Below are 27897 nucleotides of genomic sequence, written 5' to 3'. Positions count from 1 at the left end.
TAGAGATGATCGGTTCACCTGCCGCTAGGGATCTGTCGCGTCACATTTACAAGCGCCAAAACGGTATTTATTGTTTGAATTTCGTAATAAAAGTGACAGAATCTGAGAGCTGAGATTTTTTTAATATCATAAGTAACCTGCTCTTGCGTCGCGATTTTTCTGTGCGTGAGAAAATGAATGTGTGGCGTAAGAGCATGTGAAAAGTGTCGTGTGTCTCACGGTGAATGCGTGAGTTGGCAGCTCTGTCTGGCTATCCGCGATGTTAATGTTGCATGTCTTGCAAAGCGCTGTTCATCTTTTGCCATCTTGTGAATAATTCTTGAAGCCGAAAGCGATGACCCTCGGAGTCAGTACCCCTCCGGCTGACATGTTGATGTGATATCTGATCTAAGTGGGCGTGGTGTGCAAGGTACGAGAGGGCGCGACTGATGATAGTGTCGTGATCCAGTCATGACTCAGCCTGCGCTCCAGCTGGGTAATCAACTTTATTTTTTTAAATAATTTATATATTTTATATTCAAACTGAAAACATGATGTGATTAACACTCAAGTCATTCAAGTCATCGTGTCTCAAGTCAAGTCAAGTCCCGAGTCTTTAACTTCCAAGTCCGAGTCAAGTCTCAAGTATTTAATTTTTTGTCAAGTCAAGTCACAAGTCATAAAAATAGCGACTCGAGTCGACTCGAGTCCAAGTCACCAAGTCACAAGTCCCCATGTCTGCTATATAAGTAAACTTGCCTTGCCTTGCCTATATTTACAATAAACATTTGGGGATCATGCACTCTTTCGTGGGCCATCAATGTTTTATCAAAAAGTCATCCTGAGTCTTAATTAGAAATTATAAAAACACATGGTTTATTAACACATCTAACAAAAATGTTCAACAACATTCATCAACAACATCGTTATGAAATCTGATGATATTAGTGAAAATGAACTCAACTGAGAACTGTGAGTGATTGGTTGAATGATTTCTTGGTGTCATGTTTTGATGTTAATTTATGTTTCTATGTATTTTAGAGTTATTTACTATTTATGGACAGCACTTTGGTCCATTCTAATGGTTTGGAAAGTGCTTTATAAATAAAAGTTGAGTTGAACCAATAGGCTAACAAAAAACAATACGAGGAACATTTAAAATGTAACAATACTGTAAAACTTTATTTCTGTTATCTCTAAACAATTTAAATGAACTGTAACTGTGTCCATATTTTAAAGCTTTGATGCCAATGTCAGGCCATTTAAATTATTAATAAATTATTTTGATACTTTTTTGTCACGTCATGACTTCATCGTGCTTTGTATGGGCGCCATCATGTGGTCTTAATGGAAAACTGCAGCTACGGGTTGATCGTCTTGAAACATGACAAAACCATTCCTACTTCAGAAATAGTAAATTGGTTATAAAGATTCGTTTAAAAAAAAATCTCATTACAGATTCTTACTACCACACCAACGTCGTCAGATTCCCCTATCCCCAATTTAGGACGCGTGAACCTTTCCCTTTTAAATAACGCGACGCTTCCTCAATGTCAGTGGCGATGTTAGAAGTTCTGCATTTTTAGCACATTTTACTGTACCATTATATATTTATTTAGACCGTTAAAGTATTAGTTAGCTGTAAAACAGTTTGTGGGCGGTGTAACGGGCGTGTCTGACCTCTCTCTCTCTCTCTCTCTCTCTCTGTTAGCTTGTTGTTACCCTAGTAACTAATCAATAACGTTACTGCAGCGTTAAACAGATGCACCGCAAACAAACCAGACAACTCGTTTAAATCGTATTTTCTAGAAACTGTTAGCTAATAATTTTGTCAAGATGGCTACTGTAGTGGCACAGTCTCATTATATATTCGGATTGCGGACAGGAGTGAGGAATAATTTGTTGTATTTTGATGAGCAAACCATCATATTTCCGTGCGGAAACAACTTAGTGCGCTATAACATCAACCAAAAATGCCAGAAGTTTATTCCAGGTACTTTATTATAGTAAACATTAATTTTTAGACACTTCATACGTATTTTAATAGGCTATACATTATATGTAATATATAGTAGGCCTATGTCTTGTAGCCTAACGTATATTATAGGCTCATAATATCATATTATAAGTATTAAATTATATCAGTATCACTTGTCTCACTAGTCTTAATATAAATATTACTGGTTATTAACTGTATTTCTTGTGAATATCTGACTCATACACACATATGGGTCATATTTCTCCCAATATCAAATCAAAGAAATAAGAAGTTATATTTTACTATAATTTGAAATAAATAAAATAAAATCTTAAAATATGTTAAATATTATTGTAATGAATGCAGCCTATACATTATAGTAAATGTATACAATTTAAAAAATAAAATTGTGTTACAGGATAAGTTTTTTTTTTCTTTTCTTTTTTTTTTTCATCTGTGTTTAACTGTCATGAAAATAATATACCAAGGCAAATAAAAATAAAAAAAACTTAAAGGGATAGTTCTCCCAAATTGAAACCAGTTGTTCCAAACCTGTATGAATTTCTTTCTTCTGTTGAACACAAAATAATATATTTTAAAAAATACTAACCAAACAGTTGATGGGCCCCATTGACTTCCATAGTATGGAGAGAGAAGAAATATTATAGAACTGTTTGGTTTCCGGCTTTCTTCAAAATATCTTCTTTTGTGTTCAGCAGAAGAAAGAAACTCATACAGGTTTGGAACAGCATGAGGTTGAGTAAACGATGACAAAATTTTCATTTTCGGGTGAACTTTCACTTTAATGCTTCTAAAATTGTATGCAAAATATATTTTCTTGTCTCTTTATTTTGATTTTATGGTTCAATTTGACCTGGACATGTTTTGTGAGAACGATCCATCAGACCCCTGTCTGACCAACATCTGTTTCCTGTGGTCTTGTCTGTGTCGGCACAGGTACAGAGAGAAGTCAGGGCATGAAGGCTTTGGCCATCAGCACAAACAGGCGTTATCTGGCTGTGTCTGAATGTGGAGAGAAAGCCACCATCACTGTGTTTGATCTACAGCACGAGCAGAATAGGAAGAGCAAGGTGTTGACTGGAGGAGAGATCCCAGTGGATGAGTTTGTCTGCATGGCCTTTTCTCCTGACTCAAAGTATCTGATCGGTCAGGCAGGAGGGCCGGACTGGACCCTCTTCCTCTGGATGTGGGAAAAGAAGAAGCTGATGGCCACTGTGAAGACGAGCACCAGTGGCCCCATAAACCAGGTAAACACAACTGACTTCAAACGATCATATATCACCCCGAAATCAAACTCAAGACATTATATTTTCCATAAAGAAGATGAAGTCTATTTTTAGGACCATTCATATTTTTGGCACTGTGCCATTATTTTAATGGTTGAACATAACCCTAAGCAACCAAAAGTCTCATTACCATAATGCTGGGCATTTTACTTCAAAGGGTGTTTGCTTGTGTAATGAATCATTTTGTCATTTGTGATAATGTAATACAAATATATTACAAATCACCATAAATTAAAGGTAGTAGTTACCATTACTTATCATTGCTATTTAAAATATTTAAAGGGGGGGTGAAATGCTCATTTTCACTCAATCTCCTGTTAATCTTGAGTACCTATAGAGTAGTATTGCATCCTTTATATCTCCAAAAAGTCTTTAGTTTTATTATATTTATAAAAGAAAGATAGGCTGTACCGAGTCTTTCCGGAAAAAAACGAGCGGCTGAAGGCGGGCCGTGCGGGCGGAGCTAAAGCTGTGCTAACGCGCCGAGCTAACAACACACAGAGACATTTGAAGCAGTTTTACTCACCGCCCGGTTCCAACGCACGACCGCGAACCTTTATCATTGTGACTGCTCGATCCTTAAGCATTAGACGATCTGCAAATCCGTCGATCTGGGCTTTGTTTATAAAACAAGCATCTTCGAAATGCAGGGAACAAACAAAAACACTTGCACAACTCCGTTGATGCTCTGTAAAAATAAACTCCATCCACTGGTCCCTTAATGCTGTTTTTTTTTTGGTAATCTGTGCAGGGTTGTCTTGCCCTGGCAACCAAAAACACACTTTGGTGACATTTCGCTCTCTCGCTCTGGTCAGTGAATGTCTCTGCTCTGGTCTACGAGTGCGCGCGCGCCCGCGCCCTCCCGAGAGAAGTGGCCTTAGGACCCATATAAGGAAATTCCGCCACATCTGACGTCACACATGCCCATACTCGAAAAAAAAACTTTCCGAAACTTGTGACAAACCGGAAGGAGTATTTTTGGAACAAAAATACTCCTTCAAACGTACAACTTAATTTTTGAAACTTTGTCCATGTTTAGCATGGGAATCCAACTCTTTAACAGTGTAAAAAACTCAGTATGCATGAAATAGCATTTCACCCCCCCTTTAATATTTTGCATTACATGAGAATTATGGTTAATTTTCATCATGAGAATGTCACAATAAAAAGAGATAACATGGTCCTAAAAATATTAGTCATGTTCTTTAAGCAAAATATGATTTCTTATTTCTTTCGATTGTTGGGGAGAAATATATGACCCACATGTGTTCTTGATGGGTTTGAGTCACCTAGACATTGGTCATCAAGATATTATTAATTATATTAAAATTAATTATTATTTCTAAATCTTATCTCATGGTATATGAGAATCAGGGATATCGGCATTAACTAAAATATATTAAAACCCTTTTTTGAAGCTGAAATAACATAGATATTATAAATCATATAAATATTAGATGAAAAAGTTTTAACTAAACGAAGCACTAAAATGACTAACGGGAAATAAATAAACCCTAAAACTTAACTAAATTTAAAACTAAAATTGAAATGCGTTAAAAATAGTAATTTTTAAAGCATATAACTGTCACAGGGCTGGTTATATAAACACACGAATGCAATAAGGTAATATTTAATAAATCCAACAGTATATTGAACAGGAACAGAGCAACATACAACACTTTCACATTAGACGACACCAAACTGAAACAGAACTGAACATATACACTGGTGATAATGATTGTGATTGATGAGTGCACAGCTGAAAATAATTAGTGTCTATATATGAATTGTGTAAAGATTAATGCTTACTATAATAAAATATTGATCTGGAGTCCGTGGAATAAACTTCTGGCATTTCCACATGAAATATGATGGTTCGTACATCAAAAAATAACAAATTATTTAAATGATTTACCCTTTTGCCATATGCAAAAAAAAAAACATCCTATTTTTCATTTCCTCATTACCGTAACGCAGAATTATTTAATTAAGTAAACTGTTATTTTGACGACAGGTCAGAATTAATGCAATGATCAAGCTTTCCTAACACAATCTATCCATTCCCATTCCCATTCACAGGTGAGCTTCAACCCTCAGGACAACACACAGATCTGTGTGAGCGGCAACAAGGTGTTCAAGATCTTCCGCTACGCTGGAGAAACCCTGAAACAGTCCAGCGCATTTAAAACAGACGCCCACAACTTCCTGTGCCACACCTGGATATCCACAGAGAAGGTGGTGGCCGGAACAGAGGCAGGTCAGCTGATGATGTTTGAATCAAGTCGCCTACGTTGGGAGATACATGTGGCGTCTGTGCAGAAGGTGAAGAGGTGAGTGGAATGAGCTGTGAGGTCATGTGCTGATGACATCAGCAGTGTCTTTTCGCACTCTGCTAACGATTACCTGCAACAAGTACGGGAGAAATCCTGTCATTTATCTCATGTTTTCTTATAAACCTTATAACACATTCCGGGTGATTTTTAACCTGAAATAGTACATTAAAATAAAATACATATCATACAAAATACACATCATTTAATTTATTTTTTTTAAAACTATGTTTACCATTTAAAAATAAAATGTTTGAAAAAGGAAAAATTCACATTTCTATTTATTCTATTTATCGATGAACAATTGCAGCATGAAAAATGTATCATTTATTTATCAAAAAAAGTCTTTGTAAGAAAACATTTCAGAGTAATAATACTAGAGGTAATTCTCATATTAAAAGTTTTTTAATACAATTTTTTTTTTCTCATAATTATTGATACAATATTTTTTTCTTGTGCCATACTGGTTTTACTATAGTTATATGTATAATTTGAAGCTTTTTTATAATTTATTGTTTATTGGTTAATACCGTTCGGTTGACTGTGAAAATGATGGTTATGGAAATAGTGTTTTTAACATTCCTTTAACAAAATGGCTTCTTTGTCTTGCTAAGGATAATTTCATAGCCAGAATTTTATGTATCAATACATTCAATGAAATATTTTCACACTTTTTGCATCTCTTGACAAATTTACACCTTAATGATATGTAAGAAAAACAGTGGTATTTTTCTTTATTTTCTTCACACATAAGTATTTCATCTTTAGCTTTTTATTGACACCTGTACACAAGTACAAGTAACCTTAGAAAAAAAAGTACACTAACCTTAAAATTAAAATATTATGGGAAAAGTTGTAGTGGAAATGACCCACATGAAAATATTTTTTTATGACATTTAGCCTACTAGTGCAAAAAATGCCCGTGCAAAATCAGTTTTTGTGTGTGTTTTTAGTAATTGTTGGTTTGGTGTGTTTGAGTGCTCATTGTTACAATTACACAGCAAAAGTTCAGTGACATTTTTTTTTTGTGCATGGTAGAAAGCACACAGTGAACTCTGAGAAAACGCTGCGCTTGAGTAAACAGTTTGTGTATAGGCCACTACAAATGATGCCCGTGAAAGAGACTGTAAACGCATTGAATAGGATATGTTTAGTTGGTGAATAGCATAGGCTACTATTACACAGTAGCGATAACGTTAAGCGCACCAGAATGAAATATAATATTCAGAAGTAAACAGCATAGCTGACTTACAGATTCAGTTAACATCCACAAATGAATAAGCGTGTCGATTCAGGGAGCAGTGCAAAATGCCCGTGCAAAATCAGTTTTTGTGTGTGTTTTTAGTAATTGTTGGTTTCTTGGTAAAGAAAACACATTTTTACTCAAATTAATCAAAATGGATTTATCACGTTTTGGAACCAAACTATAATATTCAGAAGTAAACAGTGTAGCTGACAGATTGTCAGAATGTTTATTTTTAAACCACAACCTTCTTGGGGCTTCTTTGACCGATACAACTCTCTAGTGTCAGAATGTTTATTTTTAAACCACAACCTTATAAAAATGATATATTTAACGATATCTTTATCATTTCTCATCCAAACAACGTCAAACTTGGCACTGCACTTACTCGTGACCGTAGCGAGACACCTGTCAAGTTTGAAATCAACAAATGATGCCCGTGAAAGAGACTGTGAACGCATTGAATAGGATATGTTTAGTTGGTGAATAGCATAGGCTACTATTACACAGTAGCAATAACATTAAGCGCACCAGAATGAAATATAATATTCAGAAACAGCATAGCTGACATATAGATTCAGTTAACATCCAACATCCACAAATGAATAAGCGTGTTGATTCAGGGAGCAGTGCAAAGTGCCCGTGCAAAATCAGTTTTTGTGTGTGTTTTTAGTAATTGTTGGTTTCTTGGTAAAGAAAACACATTTTTACTCCAATTAATCAAAATGGATTTATCACGTTTTGGAACCAAACTATAATATTCAGAAGTAAACAGTGTAGCTGACAGATTGTCAGAATGTTTATTTTTAAACCACAACCTTCTTGGGGCTTCTTTGACCGATACAACTCTCTAGTGTCAGAATGTTTATTTTTAAACCACAACCTTATAAAAATGATATATTTAACGATATCTTTAGCATTTCTCATCCAAACAACGTCAAACTTGGCACTGCACTTACTCGTGACCGTAGCGAGACACCTGTCAAGTTTGAAATCCATCGGACTAACGGTTCGAGAGATATGTGGTTAACAGACACACAGACAGACAGACAGACACACACACACACACACACACAGACAGACAGACGTTTCTGTAATTTATAGAGAGATCATTCAAACAACGTCAAACTTGGCACTGCACTTACTCGTGACCGTAGCGAGACACCTGTCAAGTTTGAAATCCATCGGACTAACGGTTCGAGAGATATGTGGTTAACAGACACACAGACAGACAGACAGACAGACACACACACACACACACACACAGACAGACAGACGTTTCTGTAATTTATAGAGAGATATACAGTAAATCATTTTAAAACAGTAAATGTTCATATTGTTGTTGTTTTTATTGTTTTTAAACGTGCTATAAATCGGATTTTTGTGAAATATGAAATATTATTTTAAGATTGAAAGCAATAAAAAAAAAGTGTCACAAAATGTCACAAAAGTTGAAAAAATGTGTACTAATTGCAACAGCATGTACATAGGTTTATTGAGTATTAACATGTCATGTGACAGTCTTATACCAGTTTAGAGGAACACAGGCCTGATTGTTTTGATTATTATCAGTGTTTTAACTTTCTGGTACATTTAATTATGATCTATAACCACCAGGTTTCCTTATGACATTGTTTTGGCAAAACAATGGCTATAGTAGGCCTATTTGCAATATTTTTAAACTCTAGCATATATTATGCTATGAATGGGGATTACTTTTTGCATGTTGTCTATTCTTGACTTTATCTTGCAGTCAGTCAGAAAAGCAGGACTCAAATGAGCCCTCCTCCGCCCTGCCGCGGGTGACAGCCATTGTAGGTTATTCTAGTGGATTCGTTTGCTCCGCTGGTCCTGGAATGGTGTGTTTGTTTGAGAAAATCGAGGACGAGGACCAGTACAAGAAGACCAAAGACATAAAGGTGCCTTGACATTTTCCCCATTCATATGATCACGATAGTGTTTCGGGTTGGTTGATCCTGAAATTGTTTTCTCGTCTTGTCACCTCAGATTCCTCCAGAGGCGTTCAGTAATGATTCCAGTTCTGCAGAGCATCAGGAAATCAGCACTCTGTGCATCAGTCCATCAGAAGAGACCCTGACCGCCAGTACAGACAGCGGGCAGCTCTACAGCATCCAGCTCTCCCTAGTGGAGTTAGAAAAGGTGCCGTTTGTTTGTCTCAGTGTAATTTTAATGTTATTTATTTACTATCAGGGCATGGATTTGGGTGTAGGATTGTAGGTATTGCGCATAATCAGTTAAATATTACTATTTATGTTATTCCAATTTTAGTTTTAGTTAGGCTTTAAATTAAACCTATTTTTATCTTATCTTTAATAATAAATAAATAATATAATATTTACATTTTATTTTATTCCAGGTATATTTTAAAGGGGTGGTTGATTATGATTTCACTTTTTTAACTCTGTTAACGCTGTTTGAGCATAAACAACATCTGCAAAGTTACGACGCTCAAAGTTCAAAGCAAAGGGAGATATTTGCTTTTAAAGAAATTGCTTTTTAAGGACTACAACAAACGGCTGGTAGGGACTACACAACGTTCCTCCCGGGTTAGTGACATCACCAACCCTAAAATTTACATAAACCCCGCCCCCTGAACACGATTTATAGATTATCAAGACAGAATATGCTAATCAATGACTAGAAGATAACTACACATATGCTACATGAATTCATTAACTAACCATTCAGAAATGTTGTTCTTGAGTCTCTCCATCTTTCTGACTCCGGTTTGAACATAAAAGGCTAAAAGTTTTTGAAATTTTCAGGGCATGTCTGTGTGAGTGTAAGCTGTTGTAGCTCCGCCTACTGTGCGGGGAGCAGCAGCTCATTTGTATTTAAAGGGACAGACACAAAACGGAGCGTTTTTGCTCACCCTCAAAAAGAGACAATTTTAACATGCTATATAAAAATATCTGTGGGGAATTTTGAGCTAAAACTTCACATACACACTCTGGGGACATCAAAGACTTATTTTACATCTTATGAAAAGGGCATTATACCACCCCTTTAATGAACAAACTTGTTTTTAATAGTTTTAGTTCACAATGATTAGTTCCCTGGTCTGCCTTGCCCATCTTTACTGTAGTTTTGTGTTCAACAAATGAGCAAACAATCAGTTTCTGCTCTTTTTATAACTGTGAGAGCTATTGTGAGAAGCAAGAGCAAAATCTCACATCATCCCGTAATAGCAGCCGATCTAAGAGATGATCTACACATAGTTCTGTATTTATCCATTATACCAGTCATGACTAATTCAGCTCTTTTTCCCATTGTTTTATCAGGGTGATCGTGCTTATTTTGAGTACCTGTCTCAATCGTTCCATTCCAGCACTGTCACCGGTTTGTCCATCTGCATCCGCAAACCGCTCATTGCCACCTGTTCCCTGGACCGCTCAGTGCGCATCTGGAACTTTGAGACCAAGTATGTTTAGCTTTGTTAAAGAGACTAGGTGTTGTGTCCCTCTGCTTTATTATCTCTCACAGTGAGCTTTAAAGCATCGTTCATCTCATAGTTTTGTTTAAAGAGACATTGTTTTAATTTGGGCTCTTTTTGCTCTTGTAAGAGTCTGTAAAAGCAATATTTACAAATTATCATATTTTTTATCATATTTATCATAATAAAATATGATGATTGATAGTGGTCACTTTGCGAAAATATCCACATCTATACATTTTTAGATTGTGTCTTGGTTAATCTTACAAATCTTATAAACAGTCATTTTAAATTCTAATAATATTTTACAATTTTACTGTATTTTTTGATCAAATAAATGAAGCCTTGTGTGCATAATAAGCTTCCTTCACAAACATTGAAAAGTCTTACTGACCTCTTACTGAAATACTTTTTGAATGTTAGTGTATTTAATATTATTTAACTTAATACTTATATTAAAATATCATTGTTATTTAACATATTTAAATAATATTTTACGTTGACTTTGACAACCTTAAAAAGTTTTTAAAAAGCTATAAAAAGTCGGCCTTACAGTCGTTAAGTGTGTCCCTGTCTTAGCAGTTTATGCAACTAGCCCCAGGTCTATGCCGTCAGGTCTTTATTAGCAGGGATACTGTTGGATATATCCAATAGAGTTAGTGTTTGTTGTCCAGTGATTTAGAGATGTATAAGGAGTTCCAGGAGGAATCCTACAGCGTAGCTCTTCATCCCACTGGATTCTACATCCTGGTGGGATTCTCAGACAAACTCCGTTTTATGACTCTGCTCATCGATGACATCAGGACTTTGAAGGAGTTCACTGTACGCAGTTGCCGTGAGGTGCGTCTCTGCATATCCGTTCAAATTTGCTATTATCTATTCATTAATGTATAGAAAGTAAGCATTGTTCTCATTCTTCACATTCCTATACATCTTGTTGATTGACTGTGGTGGCTAATTTTCCATTCATTTGTTCCCAGTGTGTGTTCAGCAATGGGGGACACTTGTTTGCTGCTGTCAATGGAAATGTGATCAACATCTACTCCACTACCACGTTTGAGGACGTCCTGAATCTGAAGGGTCACAATGAAAAAGTATGTTTTCTGAAAGAAATAGTTCACCTAGATTTGAAAATCTATCCCTGGGAAATCACCCTGGTGAAAAAAACCTTTACCAAAATGTATTTAAAATACATTTATTTCATACTAATTAGACTATGAATCAATCAATCAATCAAATTTTATTTATATAGCGCCTTACAACAACCTAAAAGGTGCCCAGGGCGCTTTCCAATATAAAAACAAGAAACACAGCAGACAGCAATAAATAAAAGCACAAATATACATAAAAACAGCAATCGAGTCAGTGGCTACATATCGAAAGCTTGTCTAAAAAGATGTGTCTTCAATTTCGATTTAAAAACACACAACTCAGTGATGCTTCGCAGCTGTCCTGGAAGTGCGTTCCACAGCTTTGGGCCCTGAACGGCAAATGACCGGCCGCCAAACTTTTTGTACTTGAACTTGGGTGTGACCAGCCTGGTGTGTTCAGAGGAGCGCAGAGTTCTGGCTGGTTGGTGGACCATTACCAATTCCGTAAGGTAAACAGGGGCCAGACCATTGATGGCCTTAAACACAAACATCAGGATCTTAAACTCCACCCTGAACCGCACTGGGAGCCAGTGGAGAGAGCGGAGGACTGGGCTGATATGAGAGCGTTTGGAGGTATTGGAGAGGAGACGTGCTGCAGCGTTTTGTACCAGTTGAAGCCGATTGAGGAGTGATTGATTTAGTCCAGTATAGAGGGCATTACAGTAGTCAATCCGCGAGCTGATGAAGGCATGGACAGCTTTTTCAAGGTCAGCTCGGGACAGGAATGGTTTGACCTTACTGAGTAGCCTTAGCTGGTAAAAGCTTGCTTTCACAACTGCACTTATCTGTTTTCCAAAAATCATACCACTGTCAAAAATAACACCCAGGTTGCGCACGGTCATATCAAACCGAGGTGTTGGAGGACCAAAACTGGGAGAACTGTTGGGTGAGTCCGGGGTGAACAAGATGTACTCAGTCTTTTCTTCATTCAGGTGAAGGAAATTCTGAGAAAGCCATTGTCTGACGTTATGAATACAATTATGAAGAGGATCCAGTGCAGAACGGTTACTCAGAACCACGGGAAGGTAGATCTGAAGATCGTCTGCATAAAAGTGAAAACGGACATTGTAATTGGAGATGAGTTGACCAAGTGGCAGCATATAGAGTGAAAACAGTATAGGACCCAGAATGGATCCTTGAGGGACACCAGATGACAGAGGAGCGGCTGAAGAGGAGAAGTCATTAAGCATAACTGAAAAGGTTCTGTTTGTGAGGTATGATGAAAACCATTTGAGAACCATGCCCTGCAGTCCGACAGTGTTTTGAAGTCGGGAGATGAGAATGGCATGATCTATGGTATCAAATGCAGCGGTCAGGTCTAATAACACCAAAACCACAGAGCTTTTACTGTCCAGGGCTCCAAGAATGTCGTTATGGACCCTAAGTAAAGCAGATTCCGTGCTATGCCGAGACCTGAAACCAGATTGAAATTTATCGACAATGGCGTGCAGTTGAAGATGAGACTGAAGCTGAGTGACAACGATCTTCTCCATCAGCTTAGCCAGGAATGGTAAATGAGATATTGGGCGGAAGTTGGACAGCATGGAAGAATCGAGGTTAGGTTTCTTTAACAGTGGTCGGACAATGGCATGCTTGAGGGCAGTTGGAACAGTGCCCAAACTAAGACAACTGTTTATAAAGGAGACAAGGCAGGGGCCCACGATGTCAATGGCTTCCTTCATAATCCTTGCAGGAACAGCGTCTAGAGGGCAGGTGGTAACATTCAATTCATGGACAGCTTTTTTGAGATCCACGAGGGTAACTGCCTCAAAGTTCTCCAGCACACATTGTGCCGCTTGTGAGGGTATGACAGCAGCAGGGACTTGTGTGATGGCTTGCCTAACAGACGAAACCTTGTCCAAAAAGTACTGTTTGAATGCACTACAGGAGTGTTCAGATACATTATTTAAACCGACAAACACCGGATTTATCACAGAGTTAATAGTTCTGAACAAGATTCCAGGGCGTTGACTATTGCTGTTGATGAGATTGGAGAGATACTGTCCTTTAGCCTCCTTCACTGCTCTCTGATAGGTGGAAAGGCTGTCTCTAAACATCTCTAGTGACACCTGCAGCCCATCCTTCTTCCATTTAGACTCAGCCTGTCTACACCGACGCCTAAGGGCCCGAGTTGTATCATTGAGCCAGGGGTCTGATGGGCTTTTGGTACCCATTACCTTGTAGGGGGCAACAGAGTCCATAATCTGGGAGCAAATGGTGTGAAAGGAGGAGAGGAAAAGTTCAGGACACATAGGTAATGCCAAGTCAGCAGCAGAGCAGAGATCAGAGGCAGTAAAGGCAGCAACAAAGTCATTAACTGTAGAAGAGGTAATGATTCGCCGACGTTGGGGGGCAGTGGATGTAGGTGCAGGTGGAGCAGCACGGATGTCAAAACGTATGAGAGAATGATCAGATACAGGAAAATCCAGGACCTCACAGATTGACACTGTCACCCCACGCGAGATGATGAGATCAAGGGTATGACCTAACCTATGAGTCGGGCAGGATATGGACTGGGTCAGATCCAGTGAGTGGAGAAGTGCATTAAAATCATTAGCAAATTTATCAGAGGGGCAACAAACATGAATGTTAAAAATGTTAAAATATGAATCCATTAACATATTTTGAGACTTACTGATATAAATATTATGATTAAACTTTATTTGGAGTACCTTTTTATTGCACAATGCACATTTCTAATATCAGCATTAGTAAGGATAGTATGATCTCTCAGTCTTTAAATGCAAGATATTAAAATGTACCTAAAGTATACTTGCAATAGTTCCACTTTAGCACAATCAAATAAACTTAAGTATAGCTTTAGATATACATCAGCACTATTTCTGGATAACTAAAGGATAACTTCCGATTAAAATTAGTTGTTCCAATTTAGCAGACTTTAAGTATATCAGTGTAGTATACTAAAAAAGTACTACTGCAGGGTATTTATATTAAGTACATAAATATGTAATTGTATTTCTAGTATACTTATAAATGTTTTTCATAAATACATTTTGGTATATTTATTTTTTACTAGGGCAGTTACTATTCCTCATGTTGTTCCAATCATATGTGTATTTCTTTCTTATATGGAATATGATATTTTGAAGGAGAAAATCCACAGATGTAGTGTTGCCTTATTAAAACTTGGCTCTTTAAACAGTGTAACAGTCCATATTATTGTGCCTTAGGTGCGAGCCGTAGCGTTCAGTGCAGATGACAGTCGTCTTGTGTCATGTGGCATGGACGGGGCGGTGTACGAGTGGAATACTCTCAGCGGGACCCGGGAGTCCGACAGCGTGCTCAAGACCTGTAGCTACACAGGGATCACCATCTCCCCTGATGCAAAGACATTCTTTGCTGTCGGGACAGACTGCACTTTGAAGGAAATCCAAGACTGTCAGGTGGGCACACGAATGCAGTCTCAAAAGACTCATTTGACATCTCAAAACAACTTTTTTTCACTGTATTACAGAACTTGATTCAGTAAAATGTAGTCCTTTAAATCCAGGGTTTTCAGTATATATCAGAATTTATTTATTATGTGAAGGAACAAGATATGAACTGTCTGAAGGAAGATGTGCAGGTATGCTTGATGCATGGCATCTTGTTCCCTTCTCAGGGAACCGGGGTTACATATGATATGTAACCCTAAGATGTTCACTTTCGAGGGAACTCATGCTGCATCAGTTGTTGACACTATGGGTATGTTAATACTCACTACGCCTTGCTGACCAATGCCCTCCTGTAAGCTGTGAGGTCACCAAGCACAATCTTGTCAGGCCAAGCACTGAAGAACTTAATTGGCCTTGACCAAGAGTTAAACATAAGATTTGTACCCAACAGGACGCATTCCTGTGACACTCTAGCCTTGCTACCAAGAAAGCTCAGTGTTATAGGCGCTAGGAAAAAGTTTCCATGCTCAGTTGTTTCTGAAATGGGAACTTTTGCATTAGGACCAGTCCGAGATGTCCTAAAAATGCGGTGCTCAAGTTAAACTTTCAAGTCCAAGTTTTAAAAAACGCATTTCTAGACCTTGCACTTTTTTTCCGTTCCACTGACCTGCGCCTCACATTTTTGCTGTTGGTTCTGTGTGAACCAGCCCTAACCCTTCTTAACCCCAGTCTGATAAATTGGGAAGGGTGACAGATGAGAGACTGGGTGTTTCTTGCAACTAAACCCCTTTAACTCTCTTTTGCCCAGCTCACATTGCAGAAGAGTATACCATATTCAAACCTACAGAGGGGAGCATAAACCACCGCCTGATGAATGGGGAGGATGCGACATACAGTAGTCCAAGGTCGAAGGTCAATACCCATAAGATAGATGAGAGAGTGCTGACCGCTTACTGCAGTTTAATCCACACCAGCCTTCATCTATCAAGCTCTACACTCACGAACATTTTGACAAATTAGCATGACCCTGCTTTAATCCCCAATGGGATAAATTGGGGACGGTGACAGATGAGAAAGTGGCCCACTTCTTTTGACTTTGACCACCTGAGTTCTCATCTGCCAAGCTCTATGATATTGAGTACACTGCGACCAACCCTTGAGAGGGGAGCATGTAAACCTGCTTTAAGCCTTAATCTGAAAATTTGAGGAGGGTAACAGTGGAGAGAGTAGGCCACTTTTTGCACCTTAAATATGTCAGTTCCACATGTCTAGCTCTGTACTTGTAGAGATATCTGCCAGGGAACATATCCCTGCTTTAACCCTCAATCGACGAATTGGGGAGTGTGACAGATTCTTAACTGTCAAGCTCAACACCAATACAGATATTTACAATGGAGCATAGCCCTGTTTTTAGCTCCAGTTTGTCCAATTAATTGGGGAGGACGGACGAATTGCTTTACAATAGCTCTATGTGAGGAAAAAGCTCAAATTAACCAGAAATTGCATATTTAAGGGTGCACTATGCAGGATTTTCAGTTACTGTTTGTAAACTCAGCATTCAAATTTGGCCCCTCCTCACAGACGGAACACCGCCAGAAGCCACACCCCCTGCCCCTGACATGATATATCAGTTGCACCACCACACACTTCTAGTAGACCATAAGTAATGATTGAGAGGCATTATTTTTCTATACTTCATTATTTTTTTAAATCCTGCATAGTGCCCCTTTAAAAATAGCTCCTACGGTGCACCAGGTTTTTGGTGCACCATATGCAGGGTTATGGTGCACATTGCACCAGGTTTGACATCAATGGAGTCAAATGGTTGTTGCATTCTTGTGAACAACTGTGGCGCAGCATATTTGAATCTTTTGGATTAAACGAAAACCATCAATGATCCCTCAAAATAAAACTGTGTGTGAACATTTTTGCTGCAGATCCTTAGGGAAGTGCCTTCAGGCAATGTGGTTTGCACCACTGTTGCTATGTCTCGTTCAGGGCGAGCGCTCTTCGTTGGAACCTCCACTGGGACGGTGAGGGCCATCAAATACCCTCTACCCATCAAGAATGAATCCTGGCTTGAGTACCAGGCCCATGCTGGACCTGTCACTAAGGTTTGCACTGCTAAAATTCATTGGAATTAAATTTCCTTTGAGCTCCTAGTCAGAAGTCAAGCATGTTTTTCATTCATGCTTTTATCTTTTGTCTATAGATGATTATCACTTTTGATGACCAATTCCTTCTAACAGTCTCAGAAGACGGTTGTCTTTTCATCTGGAAAATCATTGACAAAGAGGGACAAGGGTTGAAAAAAGAGAAGGAATTAATATACGCAGAAGAGATCCTCGTCACCAAATCAGACCTTGAAGAAAAGGTAACCTGAGGAAATATTTTCCCTTGTGTTGATCATATAATTTTTATGTTGGTCATTATTTTCCCTTGTGTTTGTTATTTGTATTTTTTGTAAAAAAAAAATCAGCAAAATCTGTAATACTTTGTTGATGTAAAGTAGCATTGATTATGCTTAAATGAAAAAAATAACATTAAGCTCAAGTTTTTAGGTCTTCAAATCAGTAATTGCGTTCTTGAACCATCTCAATGCTGCATAAAACGGGGCGTTTAAGAGAAAGTTTAGGAAATATTTTGTAATGTCATTTATATGGTAAAGCTAAATGGCAAAATGTTGGACCATCTTGCAGAATAAAATGATTTTGGATCTGAACACAACAGTGGATGCGCTCCAGGAGGATAACAAGTACCAGCTCAGCCTCAAGGAAATGACCTACAAGGAGAAGATCAATGAACTCAATGAAAAATGTCTCCAACAGATCAGTTCACTAAATACTGAGAAAGAGGTCAGTTTCAAGAGACCCAAAATGCTATTTCTATTTCATAACACAAATGGCTTATTAAAGGAATAGTTAATCTAAAAATGTTGCCTCACCTTCATGTTTTTCCAAACCTGAATTGGTTTCTTTCTTCTGTTGAACACAAACGAAAGTTATTTTAAAGAATGTTGGAAACCAAACAGTTGACGGCACTGATGGACTTCCATATTAGAAAAAAAAAATACTAAGGAAGTCAATGGATGCCGTCAAATGTCCGGTTACCGACATTCTTTCAAATATCTTCTTTTGTGTTCATCAGAACAAAGAAACTCATACAGGTTTGGAACAACATGAGGGTGAGTAAATGATGACAAGGGTGAACTATCCTTTTAAACTTATTAAGTTAATTTTCTATTACAGGTCCTGAAGACAGAAAAAGAGAAACAGCAAGCAGCCCATGTTAAAGCTCTGTCAGAAATCTTAGAGAAACATGATAAAGAGCTGCAGGACATGGGTAAACAAAACATATTTCATTCATTTTTACAATCTTAATGATAAACGTTTACACTACCAGATACAGCAGTGGATCTCAACATTGTTCAAGACGTATTCGAAGGTCCCCCATGTAGGTTCAGACAGCGTGAGAATACTGAATTGAGATCTTTCACATCTTCTTGCGTTTGAACAGACATATTCAAACAAAATTGTTAAAACGCCCGTCTTGGCAAGTATCCTTGTAAACATAGTCAGTTATGCCTTAACTGAATGAAAACAGTTGAGAAATAAAATGAATGTGTAACAGTATATTGGATCCATGCATTAGCTCTTAAAGTGAAAGCAACCTAATAGTCCTGCTGCTGTCTGTGTTTTTAATGCAAATCAATGTAAAAAGAAAAAAAAATTATGTATGCACAAATAGAAATTTCCTGCTTGACCTAATTGATATACAGTCCATAGGTTTCCCAAAACCATGGCAACAAATTAAAATAAGAAGTATGTCTTCATTTTTTGTTGTTTTAGCTTATGCTGCCTTCGCTTGATAGCAGAATTATTGTAAATACGAGTTTCCTAGTTACAAATTAAATTGATAGTTAATGAATTAGGCTTCTACTCTTCTATTAATTGTTTGGTTTATTATTAATTTCTAGGCTTCGTAAAGTCTTTTTTTGGTAGTATTTATGTTGGTATATGTAGGTCTAAAACGTTTTGGAAGATTCCTATGTATAATGTTTTATCGACAAGCTCATGAAAACTAAAATCAAGATGTAATGTTTAATGTAATGTTAACCAGTTTACTGTCTTCAGAAGCAGCCAGTTCCCCTCTCAGAGTTATCCAGGCTAACTGAAGCTGCTTTTCACAGAGTCAACCAATAACCAGAAGCTCATGCTGGAATATGAGAAATACCATGAGCTACAACTGAAGCTTCACAACGTTCAGCAGGAATGTGAGCAGCAGCTGCACAGCATGGAGGAGAGCAAGACCCGAGCCCTGGAGGAGATGATGCAGTCTTATGAGGCCAGGCTGGAGGAGAAGATGATGCTGTTGAACCAGGTAAAGGCAACTACGAACACTTAAGCATGAATTCCATGTTGGTCCAGGCTGGTTTATTATAGTGCTGGTCTTGCTGGTGGACCAACACACTCATTCTGTTCTCAAGCAAACATGTTTCCCATGCTGGTGACCAGCAAACCACGTGAAGCACAAACGGAGATACAGTAGTGGCCAAAAGTGATGTCCGGCCTAGGAAAATTGACATCTTCACCCTTTATTCAAATATTATTAAAAATGTGTTGTTTTATTTGTGATAATGCAATGAAACATGCCAAATTGTGTGGACGTAATTTTTGGCCAGGCTGCCATACAAAGAAATTATGAACACATGTAAATACAACAGAGAACCAATGATATATTAATCACTGATTATGTTGTAGTCAGTGTATCCTTTGTCCTGTGAGCTTTTTGTTTTTCTATGCATTTTTTTTTTGTTTTGTTTGCATAGTAAAATAAAACCTGTTGCTGTAGTTTGCCTATTTGCCAAATAATTTAGTCAGATAAATATCTTAACCAATTTTAGTGTTTTGTTCTTCATTCATATTTAAAAAAAAAATGTCCCCATGTTTTGATGGTTTAATCAAACTTGTAGGGTAATTAAAAAAAATCCTTTCTAGACATCATTTTTGACCACTACTGTATGTTTAATAATTTAATTATTCAGTCTTTGGCTGTCAACCTCCAAAAAAAAGAAAAAAAAGACCACCATATGATCCATATTAGTGTGACTGTCGTTATATAAGTCTTGTGAAGTCCTACGATTGTGTGAGGAGCATGTTGAAATTTGCTAACAGAATAATATCTTGCCCTTTTCTTTCCACCTTGCAGTTTCAGGATGAATCCCAGCAGAAGGTTCGGGAATTTGAGGAATACATAAAGAAACAGGAGGTGGACTCAGATCTCGAAATCTATGATATCCGCATGAAATACGAGAAAAACTTTAAGGAAGAAAAAAAGGCCAACGCTACGCTCAAAGTGGAATTAGATACCACAACAAAGTCGGTGAGTGACTATAATTCAGTTTTGAGTTCAATCCTGCAAAGTGCAGTGTATAAAAGACGACATACTGTACATGCAGTGAGCTGAATCTTATGTAGGTTGGGTTGTGTGTCGTATAGTTTAATGGCCTGCAGACGGAAATTGATAACAGGAACTTGGAGATCGAGAAGCTGAAGCAGGAAGTGCAGAAGCTACAGTCGGTGATCAAATCACTGGAGAATGACATCACTGAGCTGAAGGCCACAATTCGGAATAAAGATGGAATTATACAGGACAAGGTGAGCACACATGAACCCTGTTCATAATGACATGAGGAAAAGCAAGTCAAGTCAGTTTTATTTACATATAGCTCTTTTCATATTGTAATAAGCAATTTGTCTTTCTATGCTGAAGTTGATCATTCTGAATGTCAGACAATCACAAATCCGTCTACAATCAGTCTCTCCTCGTCCATATTTGATGATCAGTATTCAAGAGGAGCAGCACTTTGTTTTGTTCCAGTGAGATTTCAGTGTGGGCACCGCTATTAGACGCAATCCTGTAGAAATCAAATGACTAACGGTCGAGTCTGATTAGAACTAAAATTCACATTAACTCTCTTGTCACTTTTTATCCCTGTTCCTTAAACAACATTTGCCTTTCTAAGCAGTTGTAGACGGATTACAAATTGCTAATTTCGCACCCTCCAAAGTCCTAGAAACCACTCCAAGTAATGCATCTATCATTGTCACGGTCACCAGTTAATCACTGTCTTCACTACATGTCCCATCATCCTCTTCGGTTCCCACCTGCACACTATCAGCCATCACCTATCACCTGCACGTTGTGCACATTGTTTCGTATATTGGCTTATCGCGTTTGGAATAAATCCTCTTGTTATTTGAATCTGATTCATCTTCGTCTTCATTTGGGAACCAAAGCGTTACAATCATCTTTATTATTAACACAGACATATTAATTTGTATAGCACTTTTCATTCATGGAATGCAGCTCAAAGTGCTTCACAAGCATAAAAACAAATATTGGGAATACAAATTCACACGATGTCAATATAAAGATATTCGAAAACAATTATAAAAGGTTCACAATGTAAAATAAAGTAATTGGCCATATAATTTCACCTCAATATATAATGAATATAGATAAAACATTTTTAAAAACATCTGCAAGAGAATCAGAAGGTAAAATATTGCTACTGATAAGCAACTTTAAAAAGATATGTCTTAGCCCGCCTTATTTGGTAGACAATTCCAAATTTCTGGAGCACAGTGGCTAAAAGAAGTACCACCAGATTGTATTAGATTAGCGCTAGAGGATCGTAAACTATGAATTGGAGCGTCTCTCGACAGACAGTCTGAAATGTATGAAGATGCCAGAAATGGAGTGTTTTATTAACCAATAAAAGAACCTTAAATTCATTCCTTTGATGAACTGGTTACCAATGTATTTCCATTAAAACCGGTGTAATATGCTCTCTCCTTTTTAATTTCATTAGTACTCTGGTTGCTGCATTTTGTATCAATTGTAACTTCGCTATAGAACCCTTAGGCAAGCCAGTGTACATAGCATTACAATAATCAAGATGAGAGAAGATAAAAGCGTGAATGAGTGAAAGATGTGCATTTGAAGTAAACATGGTTGATAAATAAACGTATTATGGTTTAAGAAAATCAATCACAGAGCCTCAATTAGTTTAATTAATATGGGCAAAAACGGATTTAGTATTGTATTCATGCCATCTGAGTCCAATGGACTACATGAAAGGAATATCTGCTTTGTCTCAACAGGAAAAGAGCATCTATGATCTGAATAAGAAGAATAGCACACTTAACAAAGCGCTCGAAGTGATAAAGCACAGGGCTGAATTTATGGAGGAGGAGATTGCACCAAAAGATAATCAAATTGAAGAGCTGAAGGAGCAGATCCAGGAGGTGTTTTACTGTATATATGTCATTTCTCACACAACTATAAGTGACTTTGCAACTACATGTCAACTAACTCTTATTAATTTGCAACTGCATGTCAACTAACTATCACTAGAGTATTAGTAGACTGTTAGGGTTTTGGTTAGTTGAAGAAGTCGACGTGTACTTGCAAAGTTACTTATAGTTAGTAGAATGTCCAAAGAGGACTATCGAAATAAAGTGGTATCCAGAATACATTGTCAGATGTAAATAAAAACAATCATTTTATATAAACCAGGTTATTGTTATGAACACACTGTGATAAAAGATGTTTGTGTGTGTGTTCCAGATGGAGGGAGAGTTGAAGGAGTTCCATAAGACGAACACAGAACTGGAACTGAAAATTGATGAACTGAACTTAAAATTGAAAACCAAAGACAAAGAATTGCACAAAGAAATGAAAAAGGTTAGTACTCTGTTTGTACTGCGAACTAACTGTTCCTTAAATTTAGAACCCACTGTCTATATAAAATAAGTTGGTCACTGAGAATTTTTACAGACTTAATACATTAAGTGTGCAATAATTTATTAAGAACATAATTAGGGATTATCAATTATGTAAAATACTTGGGTATTTTCCTTGATTACTATACTTAAGTATTATTTTGGGGGATTTAATCTGAATGCTTAGCTTAATTACATTTCCAAAGAAAAAAAAAATTAACCTTTTTACTCCTTACAATTTTAATTTGACTTGAAAGCACTCCTATATTTTTGCAATGGTGTTTTGAGATTTGACTTATTTTTATAACATCAAAATTGATTGGTCAGTGGTAACTGTCTACTACATTGTGAATGACAATTAAATCAAAGAGAATTTAAATGAAAATTTGGTCACACTTTAGTTTAGGGTCCAATTCTCACTATTAACTAACTATTAACTATGACTTTTGTCTCAACAAACTCCTTATTACTGCATATTAATAGTTAGTAAGATAGTTGTTAAGTTTAGGAATTGGGTAGGATTAAGGGATATAGAAAATGATCATGCAGAATAAGGCTTTAATATGTTCTTACAGCCAATATCCTAGTAATATGCATACTAGTAAACAACTAGTTAATAGTGAGAATTGGACCCTAAACTAAAGTGTTACCAAAAATTCATAGTGGCCATTATTAAATGTTTTTTATTAGATGTTATGAACCTTGAAAACAATTAGCATTTAAATGAACATTATAAAATGTTAAGTCCTTTGTGAATATTTATTAACGTTTTTACCAGGAAGTGGATAAAGTATTGTAATTATATTAAAGTAAATAAATATGATTCAAAATGCTTAAACAGGAGACTCTTCTCTCATTGTTATTTTTTGCTATAGTTCTATTTTTATAATACTCGCGTACTATTTAAAATTTTAAATTTTTGCTTTCACTCAAGTATGTTTATGACTAGATATTTTTAATCAAAGGTGCAGGAAGCAGTTTCTGAGAAACACTGTTGATTATTTGAAATCAACCCAAACAAACACACCCCTCCCTTCATTTCTCCGCCCCCAAAATGCACAAACACGAATGTGCATTTTTCAAAGTGATATAAGAGCTTGAAATCAATCCAAACAAACACCACCCCTCCCTTCATTTCTCAACCCCCAAAATGCACAAACACGCAATATAAGAGTGGATGTCTCTCTATCATAGCTGAAGCAAAATAATGACGAACGAACGACAAGGTAGAACATACAGTACACAAGAGTACAAGCAAGAGTTTGTTGTAAGCCGCCTGTAGCACAGCAGCTCCAGACAAACAATGACACTCAAAACTGTCCTAGAGCTAAACAACAGAATATCTTGTTTTCTGTGAAACATGGCAAAACCAATGTTACTCGCGTATGAAGCAGAAACAACGCAACCTCGCCGTTCGTTTTCAGGCCTTCTAGCTGGAAAACTTTACTAATATTAACGTGGGTCCTTGCCTGATTATAACCCTTCTTTTTCCACTCACCTTTTCTCTTTTGTAATGTCTCTCAGCCATCTCTCTTTCTACAGTCTTTCAAATCTCTCTCTTGCTCACTCTCTCTCCTCCCCCATCATGAGTGGACACGCCCCCTACTGCTGATTGGCTGCAAGTGTGTTGTAATTGCTGCTCCATTCACTTTCAACAGCGTTTCTCAGAAATGTAGCTTTAAGTAAAATTTTCACTCAGTATCCATACTTTTACACCCCTGACAGAAAAAATTTTCATGCTATTGCCAATAACCAATAAATGGCTGTTTTGTACATATTCTTTACAGACCTAAAAAAAAATAAAAAAATACTATAAACTAAAATTAGTACTAAAAGTGAATAATAAAAGTGAACTTCTACATTATGATATACAGTACGGAAAAGTTTATTTTGTTTTTAAAGCTGACCTTTATGGGAACATTAGTTGACAATTAAATATATAAATATACCAATGTCCTAGTTGTACTATAATTTTTAAACGAGTGCCTGTCCTGCTGTCTTCTCCAGGTGCAGGACTTTGGGGTTCTGGTACAGAGATTTAAAGCTGACATTCACACATGTGTGGAATGCATTCAGGACCCAAAAAGACTGAAGGACAACATTCGAGAGCTCTATAAATGTTACGTTCAGCCGTCAGATATGGTAAGCTCAAGACATTGGGGTTATTATTCATATTTCGGTCTGTTTTGACCTCCAGTGAAGCGAGCTTGTGTGGTGTTTGTCTGTAGGTGGAGAAAGTGTCAGTGCACACAGATATGCAGAGGGAAAACAGCAGACTGAGGGAGCACTATGAGAAGATTGTCACTACTCTGAAGAAACAGATTAGCAGAGATGCAAATGTCTTCCAGGCCAACAATACGAAGCTCATGAAGGTCAGAGGAACAAAAAATGACAGTGTGGAAATGAGTCTCTTCAGTCTAAATCGGACACGTGCATGTAGAAATCAAGCGTAGCGTTAGTTCTGGCAGGGTCACGTCAGTAATGCTGATCCACGTCTACCTATAGAAATACAATCCCAGACAGCAACATAGTGTCGGCCCAAATCCGGCCCACGTCTGGTACATGTGGATTCCTTGTGTACCAGATGTGGGCCGGATTTTCCTTAAGTCACTGTTTCTGTTTGTGTGAAAGTTCTCACATCTGCCATCTGTGTCCAGGACAACGTTGTTCTTATGAAAGAGATCAATGATCTGCGTCAGGAACTGCGCACAGTCCGAACGCAGCTGCACAACTACGAGAAGCAAACCAACTTCAACAAGAACAAGGGCTCTGCTAACACAAGAGGTGATCCATGTTGACTTGAAACTGATCGTTTTTGGTGCATTTTTGACATCTTTACAAATGTTAACCTTTCAGGATTGAAACAAAATGCCACTGGATAATAATGGACCAACTCAGATGTTAATGTTGGAGGTTCTCAGCTGCCCTTTTTCTGTCCTGCTTCAGGTGCAGCTTCAGCAGGGATGGCTGGCTTGATGACGGAGCAGAGCTTTGAAGAAACGGAGAAGATCATCCAGTTTCAGCGACTGGAGATCCATAGACTCAAGCAGGAGATTCTCGGCCAGACACCCACATCCAGAATAAAACTACCGCCGCTTACCAACTGAATGTACTTCTTGTTCTCCATGCCTGAATAAAGTGTATCAAATATATGTCATATGGGTGTTACTTTATGAAACGACGGAGAACACAAGAAAAACAGATTTAAATTAAAGCTGCAAGCAGCGATGAAAAGGGCCCTCGCACCCCTGCCACCGCCACCCGGCACCTTTAGGAAAGGCCTTAAGATTACACTCACCAAATTTGAAGAGGATCAGATCAAAACTGTAGGAGGAGTTTGTTAAAGTACAACATCAGGAAATGGCAAAAACTGCCCAAAATCTGACAGGAAGTTCAAAATAACTGACTTCCTGTTGTGTTTAGGGCTATGCTCCAAGAGACTTTTTTGTAGGTATTGGGTCTTTACATGTGTGTACCAAATTTCATACCTGTACGTGAAACGTCGAGCCGGGGCAAAATGTAGGGGCAATAAGTAAGCCATTTTGCCCCACCCAATTTTTAAAACCACATCACACGTAAATTGTCACCACTTCTGAAGCGTGTGCAAAGTTTCATGATTTTTCGAGCACGTTTTGTATTTGCCACACTTCCTGCTACCAGCAGGTGGTGCTATTGCTATAATCATAATGAGCATTGGCATGTGTTCAGGACAGGAGTCTTATCAAACATGTGAAGTTTGTGGCAGATTGAAAATTGTATGCCTGAGTTACTGCAGGCTGTCTGTGGTTGCCTAGCAACATCAGAACTGCAAGCAACATTAATATTGAACTTATCTGATCATGCATATATCACCAAAAGGCCGAAATTGGGTGAACTAGTGCAAAAAATGCCCGTGCAAAATCAGTTTTTGTGTGTGTTTTTAGTAATTGTTGGTTTGGTGTGTGCTCATTGTTACAATTACACAGCAAAAGTTCAGTGACATTTTTATTTGTGCATGGTAAAAAGCACACAGTGAACTCCGAGAAAACGCTATGCTTGAGCAAACAGTTTGTGAATAGGCAACTACAAATGATGCCCGTGAAAGAGACTGTGAACGCATTGAATAGGATATGTTTAGTTGGTGAATAGCATAGGCTATTATTACACAGTAGCGACAACGTTAAGCGCACCAGAATGAAATATAATATTCAGAAGTAAACACTAACAGCATAGCTGACATACAGATTCAGTTTACATCCACAAATGAATAAGCACCTCGATTCAGGGAGCAGTGCAAAGTGCCCGTGCAAAATCAGTTTTTGTGAGCTGATCGCCGTCAAAAAAGTTCAGGAGATATTTCTTGCGATGGCAATATGATCAAAAATAACTTTATATTGATTCAATGGATTAATAGCATTTTGAAAAAAAAAAAAAAAGTCATGAATTTATTGCATTTTTGGGAAAAAATAATCCGTTTTTATAATAAATCTTAAAAAATTCAAATCCAGATTTTGATTTTCAATGTTGTTATAACCTAAAGATGCTATGTGAAAGTTTGAAACAGAAAATAGTGGTTTTCACACATTTAGTGGTTATCTCACATTCGAGAGATATGCGAATAACACACAGACAGACAGACGGACGTTTCTGTAATTTATAGATAGATGGATTTATCACGTTCGGGAACCAAACTATAATATTCAGAAGTAAACAGTGTAGCTGACTGAGTGTTTATGTCAGAATGTTTATTTTTAAACCACAGCCTTCTTGGGGCTTCTTTGACCGATACAACTCTCTAATGTCAGAATGTTTATTTTTAAACCACAACCTTCTAAAAATGATATATTTAACGATATCTTTTGCATTTCTCATCCAAACAATGTCAAACTTGGCACTGCACTTACTCGTGCCCGTGGCAAGACACCTGTCGAGTTTGAAATCAATCGGACTAACGGTTCGAGAGATATGCGAGGAACAGACACACACACACACAGACAGACAGACAGACAGACGTTCCTGTAATTTATAGATAGATGTTTGTCAGGCCGCCGAGGGCACACCCTTCGACGAAAACTCTAGATCTTCGCAATTTAACGTCACAAAGGCCTTAAGATTACACTCACCAAATTTGAAGAGTATCAGATCAAATCTGTAGGAGGAGTTCGTTAAAGTACAACATCAGGAAATTACGAAAAATGCCCAAAATCCAGGAGGAAGTTCAAAATAGCTCACTTCCTGTTGTGTTTAGGGCTATGCTCCAAGAGACTTTTCTGTAGGTATTGGGTCATTACATG

The 27897-nt window shown here is 37.5% G+C and overlaps 1 protein-coding gene across 1 annotated transcript; it reads left to right on the top strand.

Moving 5' to 3' along the window:
* Positions 1–1741: 1741 nt before the first annotated feature.
* cfap57 (cilia and flagella associated protein 57) lies at positions 1742–25802 on the top strand. The gene is made up of 22 exons (XM_079875997.1): positions 1742–1972; positions 2915–3225; positions 5344–5594; positions 8591–8756; positions 8845–8997; positions 10140–10279; positions 10966–11131; positions 11272–11385; positions 14634–14846; positions 16775–16951; positions 17050–17211; positions 17537–17692; positions 18086–18179; positions 19027–19217; positions 20046–20219; positions 20336–20494; positions 22004–22147; positions 22470–22586; positions 24632–24766; positions 24853–24996; positions 25282–25408; positions 25571–25802. The coding sequence occupies exons 1-22, from the start codon at positions 1816–1818 to the stop codon at positions 25729–25731; spliced, it is 3612 nt and encodes a 1203-aa protein (XP_079732123.1). The 5' UTR covers positions 1742–1815; the 3' UTR covers positions 25732–25802.
* The last annotated feature ends 2095 nt before the right edge of the window (positions 25803–27897 follow it).

This window comes from Squalius cephalus, assembly GCF_949319135.1.
Source record: "Squalius cephalus genome assembly, chromosome: 7".
Taxonomy (NCBI): domain Eukaryota; kingdom Metazoa; phylum Chordata; class Actinopteri; order Cypriniformes; family Leuciscidae; genus Squalius; species Squalius cephalus.
The sequence above is the reverse complement of the archived record's forward strand: the minus strand, read 5'-3'. Positions and strand labels throughout refer to the sequence as shown.

Excerpts from the sequence above, each read along its gene's own strand:
- cfap57 (XM_079875997.1), top strand. The coding sequence starts at position 1,816 with ATGGCTACTGTAGTGGCACAGTCTCATTATATATTCGGATTGCGGACA. Across the intron at positions 24,997-25,281 it reads ACAATACGAAGCTCATGAAG|GACAACGTTGTTCTTATGAA; the intron begins GTCAGAGGAACA and ends ATCTGTGTCCAG. Across the intron at positions 25,409-25,570 it reads GGGCTCTGCTAACACAAGAG|GTGCAGCTTCAGCAGGGATG; the intron begins GTGATCCATGTT and ends GTCCTGCTTCAG.